The 12,255-nt window shown below is 42.4% G+C and overlaps 2 protein-coding genes across 2 annotated transcripts; both read left to right on the plus strand.

Annotated features, from left to right (window-relative positions):
* The first annotated feature begins 2,328 nt into the window (after positions 1-2,328).
* LOC125380935 lies at positions 2,329-4,239 on the plus strand. The gene is made up of 4 exons (XM_048396699.1): positions 2,329-2,626; positions 2,947-3,137; positions 3,356-3,640; positions 3,772-4,239. Exons 1-4 carry the CDS (start codon positions 2,329-2,331, stop codon positions 4,051-4,053), a joined length of 1,056 nt encoding a protein of 351 aa, XP_048252656.1. The 3' UTR covers positions 4,054-4,239.
* A 5,519-nt stretch (positions 4,240-9,758) lies between these two features.
* Positions 9,759-11,368, plus strand: LOC124146133 (protein BTG2-like). The gene has a single exon (XM_046516267.1). The coding sequence runs from the start codon at positions 10,072-10,074 to the stop codon at positions 10,666-10,668; it is 597 nt and encodes a 198-aa protein (XP_046372223.1). The 5' UTR covers positions 9,759-10,071; the 3' UTR covers positions 10,669-11,368.
* Positions 11,369-12,255: the final 887 nt, after the last annotated feature.

Consider the following 12,255-nt stretch of genomic DNA (forward strand, 5'->3'; position numbering starts at 1 on the left):
GTGATTAATTTATAAATTACATCTCAATATCACCTCACATTACTTGACTTGTTTTAAGTGGTTCGGTTTTGTTACAGGTTTTTAATATTATTGGGTGGGTTAAAGCTGTTTAACGCCGCGCTCAGCAATATTCTAGTTGCATCATTGAGAATAATCGAGTCCGGGTCAGTAGGCTACAGGTTAACCTTCGGGTCACGTTGACATGTATAATCAGCCTGTCAGCCGATTCTCATTAATGTTTGGTAACTGGGGAATCTCATCAAGATCAGATCCGTTTCTCCGCCTCTCTGCAGAGAGGTATATTGTATCCGAGTAAAACATCTGCTTTTGGGACTGGGGAACTGGATATTCTCTGCCCGAATCTCAGTGAAGATCCAGGGAAGTATCAGCCCTCCAACATACCCGAAAACACCAGTCCGTTTTAACACTGCTCAAGGGATCAGGGGCCTATTGGCCACATTAAAGGGCCTCTATGGCATTCACTCAATGGCCTTTTGGGGGGTGTCAATTGGCCTTCACGGCCTCAACTCAAAAGTCTCTTTGACCTCAACAAATGAGCCACTACTTAAGGACATCTGAGGCATCCATTCAGGGGCCTCCTAGGCCTCTACCCAGCAGCCTCTACACAAGAGCCTCATGAGCCTCTATTAAGGGACCTCAACTCTGAGGCATCTACTCAGAGGCCCTCAAGGCTCCACTTCAATTCTAGGGCCTCTTAAATCCCTACATAAGGGCCTCTAGTCAGAGGCCTCTTGGGTCTCTACAAAAAGAGCCTCTACTCAGGGGCCGTTTGGCCTCTAGATAAGGGCCTCTATTCAGGGGCCGTTTGGCCTCAAGATAAGGGCCTCTATTCAGGGGCCGTTTGGCCTCAAGATAAGGGCCTCTATTCAGGGGTCGTTTGGCCTCAAGATAAGGGCCTCTATTCAGGGGCCCCTATTCAGGAGTCTCTATTCAGGGGCTCCTTGGGTTTCTAATGGTGGGCCCAATTAAAAAAATTCTACCCATGCAACACACATAGATTTCTTTACATGGTGAAGTGTATGTGGTGATGTATTTTGAGATGTAGTTAGTCGCCTTTTACGACAAGCATAGTCGCCTTTTACGGCAAGAATGGGTTGCTGAAGACCTATTCTACCCCAGATCTTCACAGGTCTTGAGATGTAGGGAAGAGCAGTGAGGTGTATGGTGAGGTATAGCGATGAAGTGAGTGAGTGAGTGATGAGTGAGTTGGGGTTAACGCCGCTTTTAACAGTATTCCAGTTATATCGCGTCCCGTCAGCTTAATGTGGGAGGAAAGCCCCAAGTGATGCAGGTCTCAGACGTTTACCACTTCGGTGAAACCCACGTCCACGGGTATGGTGGTGACAAACCAAGAAACATAATTGGGGTGAACCGGGATTGGAACCCACAATCATAGATTTCTTGCGTGCCCAAGGGACGCAACTCTGCACAGTCGCGGCGCCCCAGACGACTGGGCCGCCCGTGCCCCCAGGGATGAAGCGAGATGTTAGTTTTGTATGGGACCCTTGAAGATCCGGGGTTGAATAGGTCTTCAGCAACCAATGCTTCCCATAAGAGGCGACTATGCTTGTCGGAAGAGGCGACTAACGGGATCCGGTGGTCAGGATCGCTGACTTGGTTGATGCATGTCATCGTATCCCAATTGCGTGGATCGATGCTCATGTATCAGTCACTGGATTGTCTGGTCCAGACTCGATTATTTCCAGACCGCCGACATATAGCTGGAATATTGCGGAGTAAAGCAACCAACCGTTAAACAACAAACAAACAAAACAAATCCCTGCCAAAAAAAACTTTGCGAAAAAGACCATCAATATACAGTTACTATAGATTTAGGCCCAATGAAGATCCGGGTTAGAACTGGCCTTCAGCAACCCATGCATGTCATAAGTGGATCGGATGGCCATGCTTCAGTTACATTTGGGGTCTAAAACATTTACGACCAATAGCAATTATAGGGCCGCCGTAGCATTCCTACGGTCACATACTGTGGCAGTCACATATGTAAGGGTAGCCGCACGGCATATGTTGAATTTGTGGAGACAGAAAACCTGCTGCTGCCTTACGGCCTTTGAAGTGATGTCGCACGGTCGCCTTAGGGCGTCCCTGCAGCGGCCGTAGGTTTTTGACAAATACCAAGGCAGACGCAAGGTACCCGCAAGGCGGCCGCAGAGGGACTAGATGACGACCGTGCGACCAGACTGACGCTACCGCTACACACCTGGAGTGTATAAGGAGGGGTTTGCCACACACATCAGGGCATTTCACAACAGACATTTCATTACAAAGTTTCCCAAGTTTTGCGCCATGCCTCCCAAGAAGAGAGCAGCAAAGGAGGAGGGAAAAGGTGGGGAGGCCAAGAAGAAGACCAACCGAGTCCCTGATGACCCGGAGGAGCAGCCAGAGGGGGCAGAGACACAGCCAGAGCAGGACCATGAGCCTGATGCAGAGGATGAGGACGAGGATGAGTCTCCAGCTCTCCAGCGTATTGTGGAGTTCTATGAGGCCCATCCATACTTCTACAATCTGAGACATGAGAAGTACCGCAACACCAAGCTGAAGGAGGCGGAACTGGCGGAGCTGGCTAAGGAGATAAAGTGGACTGGTCAGTAGTGAAAGTAATCCTGGTACATAGTTGGCACTTTCGGTACTTTGACGATTTACTCATATCTGTAATTCTTAAATTACTGATTTGTATTGGGGGGTTTTCATTTTCAACCGTAAAAGTCACATAACAAGTTCCTGAATTGATAAAAATACTTATTATATTCACTTGTATGTGACACCTGAAATTTCTTAGATTACTAATTTGTATTGCATTTTCAATTTCAATTGTCCAAGTCACATGAAAAATTCATGAATTGTGTAAATACATAATATTCATTTTCCTCTGACACCTTCTAAGTGATTTATTTTTGGTTGCAGTGGAGAAGATCAAGAGAAGGTTCAAGAACCTTCGTAGTGCCTATGGCAAGCTCAAGAACCGGGCCGGATCTGCGGGGAAGTGGGGCCAAGCGTCCCGCAGGCTGACCAGCCGACAGGAGTGGAAGCTGCGGAACTTGGCCTATCTAGATGAGGTCATTCAGCCGCGGACCCAGGGTCAGGAGTTCGGAAGGGTAAGCATTGGCATTGAATGTGTTTGTGTGCAAATGACCCACTTCTTTGTCTTAATATTGTCAGACCCTGACAGCACCTTTATTGAAGACCGCTATTTTAATGTGCATCTCCTTGTCAGTCCTTGACAGAACACCCTGAGTGTTGCATTTACATAATATTCACCTTTCTCTGCCTCCTTTCATTTGTCACTTAAAGACTGTTCATGCTGATGCTTCAGGTTGCTGGCGAGGACGAGGGCGATGAAGATGTGGAGGCGCGGGAGGACTTTGTGGCTCCCGACAATGAGGATGAGGACAGAGGGGCTGAAGGTCGGAAGAGGGGCAACAGTGGTGACAGCCAAGACACCGCTTCCAAGAGGAACAGGGACAGGGCCAGCAGCAGCAGCAGCAGCACCAGCAGCAGCAGGAAGAAGAAGGGCTCAAAGAGTACGCCCGATGTCATGGAGATTCTGATAAAGATGCTGCTGGAAAACCGGAGAAGGGACCGGGAAACGGAGAAAAAGGTAAATGAGAACCTAGTTCATGATAACCTTAACTGTACTTTGAAATGCCATGTGTCATATGTCTTATGTCTTTTGAAATTTGCATTGAAACAGTTTTCATCATTTTCCTTTTTGTTTTCTCCCTCCCCCAGTTGGAAGAATCCGCCACCAGGCAACCGGACGAGCGAGAGGCGTGGGGCAGCTGGCTCCAGACGGTGGTGCGCAACTGCCCAAAGGAGAAGTTCCGTCAGTTCCAGACGGAAACCCTGGCCCTGGCCCAGCGCTATCAGCCAACGGATGAGGGGCAATGTACGAGTGGTCAGCAGTGTCCAGCTCCATCCCCAGCTCCACCTTCCATGTTCCCGCCCCGTCCCACGGCCTCCCAGTTCCCGGCCCAGGACCAGTTGCAGCTTCCATCCGCAGAAATGCCTTAAAGTCACCCCTGGGTTCAAGCACCAGCTCCTGCATCAGGTTGTCGTAGTGGCCCAGGGTGACACGCCGCAAGAGCCAGGGCTTCACCCACATCGTCCTTCTTCTTCTCTGCTGTCGGGCCTGCCGCTGTTCCTCGGGGATAAGGGCTGCAGTCGGGAAGTCTCGCTCTCGATGCACCCGCCTCAGCTGCATCCGCAGGTAGCCCAGCCCCAGCCGTTGAGGAACAACCAGCGCCATTTGTATATAACTTTGTCTACAATCTATATGACAGATATGAGAGATATTAACAAAAGAAGGTATATATACATGCTCCACACACCATGGGGTGTGCCATGGGGGCTAACTGTAAAGGGACATACTTTTTTTTATATTGTATGACATTATTTATGTAAATGTCTCGCAAAACTTAATTTTTGGCTATTGTACATCATTGTATATATGTTAATAACAATGTTTTATATTTTATGTACAAAGGCGAGACATTAATAAACAAATCTCTCTCTCTTCCTCTCTCTCCTCTCTATATCTCTCTCTCGCTCTCTCGCTCTCTCTCCCTCTCTCTCCATCTTTTTCTCTCTCTCTCTCTCCCTCTCTCTCTCTCTCTCTCTCTCTCTCTCTCTCACGCACACACACGCGCGCGCGTTATTGACATGTATCTCTAAAATAGTCGCACGGCCAATTATCTGAACAATGTTTTGAATTGAACATGTGTTGTATCTAATATTACAGATTATTTACACGGTATTACCATAATCTATGGGTCCAAATGTTTCTAATACATAGAAACCTTCGTATCATTTATCGGGTCTGCAAATAGAGTTCCCAACACTGAAAACCTTTCAAATAGGGGCTGGTCATTTTCAGGGCTAAAAATAGACAGCTAAATGTGTCCTCTATAACGACATGAGGGATGTGCCTTATGATTATATATACTGAAAAGTGTTCAATGCGTTGACCACAACTTCTAACCACTCCTTCTTTGCCCGATGTACATTAAAAATGAAATAAGCTCTATGAATAGCGCTCGCTCGTGTCCCTTTAAGACACCCCTGGCAAAGAAATAAACAATGAATAAAATATTTGTATTTGTGTATGATTGTATCACTATAATCAAGACTCAATGCAAAACAGAGCTATCCACGAAAACAGTATGATATTGCGAGTGGCATTGAAGCTTGCATGCGAATGACAGAATCGGAGTTACCTCCCTTTGCCCAGTCAAGTTTGTCTGGGAAAGGATCTGTGCAACGTGACTCATATCGCTCGTTTGTCTTCCTTGAGATGACCCTGACGTCTTTATATCAAATCAATGACAATTACTTGCATTGTATGAGACACAAGTCTTTTTGTTTTACGTAAATTTCCCGAAAGACATAGAAGCTATCAAATTACCTAACCACATGCCCGATACAACACGTGATTTATTCCAAAGCTGCTTACAGTTAGAACATATGTCATTGTAATTATCGAGCGATCAATGTATGAGCAGACTTTTGTTATGTGTTTTGAAATGCAGCAAATATTATATCATTTGACTGTTGGTTTCACTTTTCGTTTGAATGCGATATATACACTGAATATCAAGGTCATATCATCCACATTACTATTATTATTAGAAGACATATCATTAGAGATGAGAAGTGATTTTTATTGATTTGCCTTTTCTTTCTTTTGTGTATATATCTCTAATGATATGTCTTCTAAACATCAAAGTAATGTTTTCGACATTATTTAAAACAAGTATACTTTAAATAACAACACATCAATACAAAAGTTAATCACGCGCTTCACTCGAATGCGATATGTACGTTACATGAGGTTAACATTATACATAATTTCGAAACAAAACCCAAACATGACTGAATTTCTTTTGACAAAGTAATTTAAATACTTGCCCTTCAGGCACTGTAAACCACAGAACGCAATTTACCTCCTCTGAGATTGTGAAATCAGTTGTAATCTTTCAAGACAAACAATGTGCACATTGTAGAAAAGCCGTCTCTAACAGCGACGTGTTCCTGAGAGCTTACGACTACGGTATCGATAAGAGTGGTTAATAGCTACCTGTATACGTCACCTGTTGCAGGTTCGCTGGGAATGTATAATAACCGAGTGTAACACAAGGAGAAATGTTCCCAGGCTGTGTTAAAAACAGTCGTTTCAGCGTTATCGTTTCATCTACAGCAGGAAAATAATATAACTGTTGTCATGGACACGCGTTGACTTGGTATCAATAAATTATGTATTTCTTTTCAAATAACGTTAGGCGTTGTAATAATTATTTAATAGTTCGGTGCATATAGGAAGACAACAAGTTAAGCACGGTTGGTGTATTGATGTATGATCAGCAGTGTGTTGTCACTAAGCTGATATAATCTTTAGAACTGTAAGGATGTATGAACTCCGAGTCGAACGTTGACGTGTATCGTGCAAGGCTGTTTCGAAAGATGAGAAGTGTTTTCGCGATGTTTGTATAAGAATATTGCTGAAAAATCACTGCTTTTTTACAAAATAAATTACAAAATAAAAAAGTTCGGTTTTTAAGTATAGTGTCCTTTTGGTATAAATATTAACTTTAACTACTACCACCTACTGCTAAGACACATACTTTATACAGGCTATATACCTACCACCCACCCCCAACCCCCCACAACTCTCGCATATGGAATACACTAATAGTCAAGAACCAATAGGTTCGAACAGAATTGTTTGTTAAGAATCGTTTTCCCACACGTCAAAGAAACTCCGACGAATTAATTACAGGTGAGTTATATTTGATAAAGAGCAGGTGCACCTCTCGCCAGATGCTCCCATTTATCACACTTCGCGACACAATTGACGTGTGACATGTATGGGGGGGTGCAGTGTACATTCAATCGGGAGTGCGCCCTTTGATGTTCCGGCCAATGTTGTTTTATTGGTATGGAAATGCGTCGTTATCCTTTTATTTCTCGGCTATCAACGATTCTATATTAATATGTGCAGCCGGCCTGTCATCTTAAACAATTCACGAAGAAATAAATGAAAAATGGCTTTCGTTTGTGGTTATCCCTGAAAGCAAACTCGAGCTTGTGTCAAGTAAAACCATAAGGTGAAATGTAAATGTTTAGGACACTCGTGGTTTTTTTAGGTATCAAAACGTTTCTGACAGCATACCTGAACATTGTTTGTTTGTGTTATTGCCGTTATTAGTATTCCCAAATACCACAATTTAAAACCCAACATTGGATTTCTTTTAGTTTTCTAAACTTATATAACCTTTCATGTCGCAAATGTAACATTATATGAAAAATCACGTATTTTTAACTTCCAGTTTTCTCACATTATCGGTGACCCCATCCCATCTCCTCTCGCATCCCCCGTATCCCTCAACCCCCCGACCCTTGCTTGTGCATCCCCATGGCAGGAACGACAGATGGCTGGTGTAGACACCGGCGTGAGAACTGGCCCGACGTCGCTGAAAAGGGATGGGGGAGGATTCACAGCTTCAACGACAAGTCTTCATATTATTTCCCCAGATAATTACTGTAAAACTAATTCACAAGGCGATGCCATGGGTGTGTGTGTTGTTGTTGTTGATGATGTTGTTGTCTCTTGGTCACGTAACTCGGAGGTCAGCTCTGTCTAATGTTCTAATGTACATTTATATTCTGACTCAGTTTAAAAGTGAAACAAACCAAATATACATTATGACTACCGTCGACAATATCCTTGAATCCAGGACGTTCACACACATCATAACACATGAGCTAATGTTCTGCTTCCTTAATAAAACAAAATATTAATTAGGGGTGTGATGGATAGAAAAAAAATGTGTATCTGTAGCGTTGTGGGGGCAGGGGTTTAGCATGTACTAATTTGTCTCTAACAACAGCCCCCCTCCCCCTGACAGCTATTCGGACAAAGGAAAAAATGTGAAAGGGACGGGGGGGGGGGGGGGGGGTAGGGGGTATAAAAAAAGAGATGCAGTGTTTTCAGGTTGGCAGCCTTTACAATAGCAATCGATAGGATTGTTGTCACGCATTCGCGAAAGAAAGCAACAATCCGTCCTTTGTCTCACTCCAAACCATCATTATAGAGGGATTTCATGCATGTCAGCGAAAACACGTTGACGGTCGACCTTGACCGGTGTAAAGTCACACAATTAGAGTGAAGAGCGAATCAATTATGATCGAAACGTTGACCATTACAAAGCAAATAAAACAATAAAAAAAATACAATCCTTACTTTCCGTGTCATTATATTTTGCATGTCTTTGTTTGAATTGAGAGTAATGACTTCGGGCGTTCACAACTAACATCCCCGTCTTCCCTGGCATGATGAAGACTGCTACTGCCAAAGAAAGAGATGTTGTAAACACAGGTTTGGCATGCTGCATCAAAGGATTACCCTTCAGACCCCTTAAAAAGACACTTGAACTGTTTCCTCTTCCTTCGTCAAATATCACAAAATCCAGAAATAATCTCACGTTTGCAGCTTCAGTCGACATGGGCTTCGTGGAGCATTAATTCAACTCATTCGTAGAATTCACATGATCTAAATACCATAGCAATTTTTTTAGTATGTTATATTTACCTAACATACATAAGGTATCTGATAAATTGTTATCATATAATAAATACCGATAAGAGAAATGTCTTGTAGTTTTAATAACTTCATCATCAAGCCAAACAACGTTACGTCAATACCCATGCGTGTGCGTGTATATGTAGCATATTACAAGCGTTTCTCTTCTATCTTAGCGTTCATTTTATACTTTTTTATATATTCCTATGTTTGTAAAGATATGAACAAGTTTTCTCTCAAAATCACATACTGATTTGATACAATATGTCACCGAATTTCAGTAATTATATATATATATATATATATATATATATATATATATATATATATATATATATATATGTATTCATTCAGACAGGCAAGATCAGACTTTGTGTTGAATATGAAATATCAAAATTCACTCTTCATTGAAAAGAATATATTTCACGCTTCTAACGTCATATTTCGCGGACACTGCGATTTACTGTGTATCTAGCGGTTTCTAGAAGATCAGAACTCGCTGAGTTCGACCTATAGCACGGCGGTTAACCGGCTAGTATTATTTGCCGTATCGTCATGACATAATTATAGAACCACGAAAGTAGGTTACAGATCTATGGCGGCCATATGCTACACCAGTTTGTTATGATAGTCAAGCCAAATGTCGGGGCAATATCATCATCCAGTTGTGAAATACAGGTGTTTTTTTGTGAACGAAAAAGATGAACACATTTAATCATGAAATACATTGAAATGGATTGCCAATACTTATCCTCCATTGCCAGTGACCGAGATTTCACAACATTTACTATCCCTTAACCTTTGACATCTTGACGAATAATTCTAGATATCTCCCGAAGCGTGTCAGTCTGTTTCTCTATGGCTCAATCGTAAAATGCTTACAATAACAGCACGCCTCAACAACCTCTGTATAAGGCGCTTGCAGTGCGCATGTCAAACGGGGCAGGGCTACGGATAATCAAAGGACTTGACCGACGGGTTGTTGTTATTGTGAAGGACGCATGTATTTACACATCACATCTAATTTTAGATATTCCAAATATGGGAGTCACAGCCTCAGAGCAACGCCAGCCATTGGATGAAGCAGGTCATGTGACACGCACGGTGTTATGACGTAGACTTGAGTCAGCTGCAACAAATACTCGAGAAAAGACGCCATAGCTGCAGTAGTCGAGGCTAAGGGAACGAGAGAGCAAGCAAATATTTTAGCGGCGTTGAGGTCGAAGCGGCTCCGCAGAACGAAAAGATCTGGACAGAGGTATTGAAATTTGTGAATAGAAACGTACTGGATAGTTTAGTAACGTGTGTGAGTTTTCTATCTCAAGAACTTTCACCACTGAGGTTGACCGGCTTTGTTTCCGAGGGAGCGTCAGCAGCCATTTTGGAGTGAGTGTTTACTCGTCGTTTGACATTTCACATTTAGACTATACCTGTATGTCACAGGCCTTTGAATTATGAAGAACGAAATTAGAAGTGCAACGGATTTTCTTTCCAATCTGTTGAGATCTCGAAATGTGCCTGCGGATAGAATTGACTCTTTCCGCACCCATCTGCAAAATCTTCTGTGCAACCACTATCAAAATCACTGGTTCCCCGAGAAGCCCTTCAAAGGGAGTGGCTACAGGTGTATCAGAATTAATCACAAGATGGACCCTCTTGTAAAACAGGCAGCTGTGGACTGTGGAATGAACGAAGCAAACGTTCATACCCTCTTTCCTAGCGAACTCACGATGTGGGTTGATCCCAGAGAGGTTTCGTACCGCTTTGGTGAAAATGGCAGCATTGGGATGTTGTATGAAAGTGACTTGCCTCATGTTATTAGCCAGAAACACAAGGAAAAGCAGTCTCAGCGTCAACAGGAGTTAGTTGAAGCTAAACAACAACAGCAGCAGCAGCAGCAACAACAGCAGCAACAACAACACTCGTCTCCAAGTCTACAAGCTGATCTCGAGTTCAATACGATTGGGTATTCGTGTAAAGACCAGCTTATGAATGTCTTGCCCATCAATGTGTCCAGGGACAGTTTGAAGCAACTGGCAGCATATGTTTAACAGATTCTGTCCCATGACTCGGGTCGGCTCACGAATCCTAGCCAAAGATTTCATCGGATCATCTGTAAATATCTCTGGACCACGACCACCCATCTCGTACAATGGACTTTGAATTCAGGAACATAGTTCAGTATTCATTCTATTTTTCAGTGAACTGTTTTGAAAAATGGCCGTAGTGAATTCTGAATGTAGTGCTAGATGAATGTATGTGCTAGACTGGCAGTGATAAAATCAAGGTATTTAATCCGTGAATGTGATGCTGGACCAACAGCCAATCTAGTGATGATGGATTTTAACTCAATTATGGAATCCTATGTAATTTAATCGTAATTCTACAGTGATTTTTGTTCCTTTCATTTGTTTCTTGAGTATGAATTCCCAAGATCTGAGTGAGTGGGTCGAAAATGTATGTATGGTAAGGTCAGGATGATTGAGTCTCTATGTATAGTTGTGATTGAGAAAGTTCCTGTTCAAAGAACGGGTTATTGTCTTTCATTGTTTTATTCCAACTCGCATCCTGATCTCCAAAACATGCCCGACCAAAGTTTGTGGATGTAAATTTGTTGTAAAGCAATCATCTGTACATGTACTCATACATTGTACAAAACATGTCTGTACTATGTGCAGATGTATCGTTTTTCATAAAATGAGAAAAAACAAAGAAGCAAGTGGAATAAATCTCAACTATTTATGATGCATATTTGCGGATTTGTGTTCTTAATACGATGGAATAATATCATTTCCTTGAGACCATGAGTGTAGAAATATTAATTTCTACACCCATGGTCCTGTTGGATATTTACTTGGAGTAAATTGTAAATTGAAGACAAAGTTACCCAACATGGAGTTTACCAACCGACGGCTCAGTATGGATATAGGCATTGAACGCCAGGAGTACAGAATTGTTCTTTGGTTTATCAAATGGATGATCTGAGATACATTTAAATGTACATTTTCATTAACAATAATGTTTTGAAACTAAGAATCCTAGACTAGATCATCCATTTGGTATGTGTTTCTACCGTTTTGCGCCTCAAACCGCTCTGCTCTGCTCTTTTATTGAAATCTTGAAAAAAAACTGTCAAAATTATCGAAATTGTTTTTGTATACTTCGAATCTTTGGGGCTACATCAGTATGAAACAAACACTTGTGACCTAGAACTTTGGAACTGGCCCGATATAGCACAGCTGGTTTATGCTGCGCGAAATGTTATTTTGAAACATTAGCGGGAACAGCTGTTGGGAGACTTGCGCCAAAACAGCAACAAAAGCAATTTAGTGTTTCCAGCTCACACCGCTCAGGATAAGCAGGTGCCGTTTTCACAGTAAGAGCTGATATGCGAGTACAACAGCAGTACTGTATTTGGTCATCGCCTCACCGACTCAACATTAGTAATACTACTGCCTAGTAGTAAAGGAGGTGTTTCATACATATGGAGAGTATTTGTTATAGTAATCAAATACTGCACAATAGAAAGGACAATAAGCTTAACTGTTAACCATATGTTCGCTATATCGCTGAAACATTGGCGATGCGACCTTAAATAATAACTCTGAACTCTGTTGTTCTTACATTGCAGTGGTATG

The sequence above is a fragment of the Haliotis rufescens genome, unplaced genomic scaffold, assembly GCF_023055435.1.
Source record: "Haliotis rufescens isolate VD_foot unplaced genomic scaffold, xgHalRufe1.0.p SCAF_16, whole genome shotgun sequence".
Classification (NCBI taxonomy): Eukaryota; Metazoa; Mollusca; class Gastropoda; order Lepetellida; family Haliotidae; genus Haliotis; species Haliotis rufescens.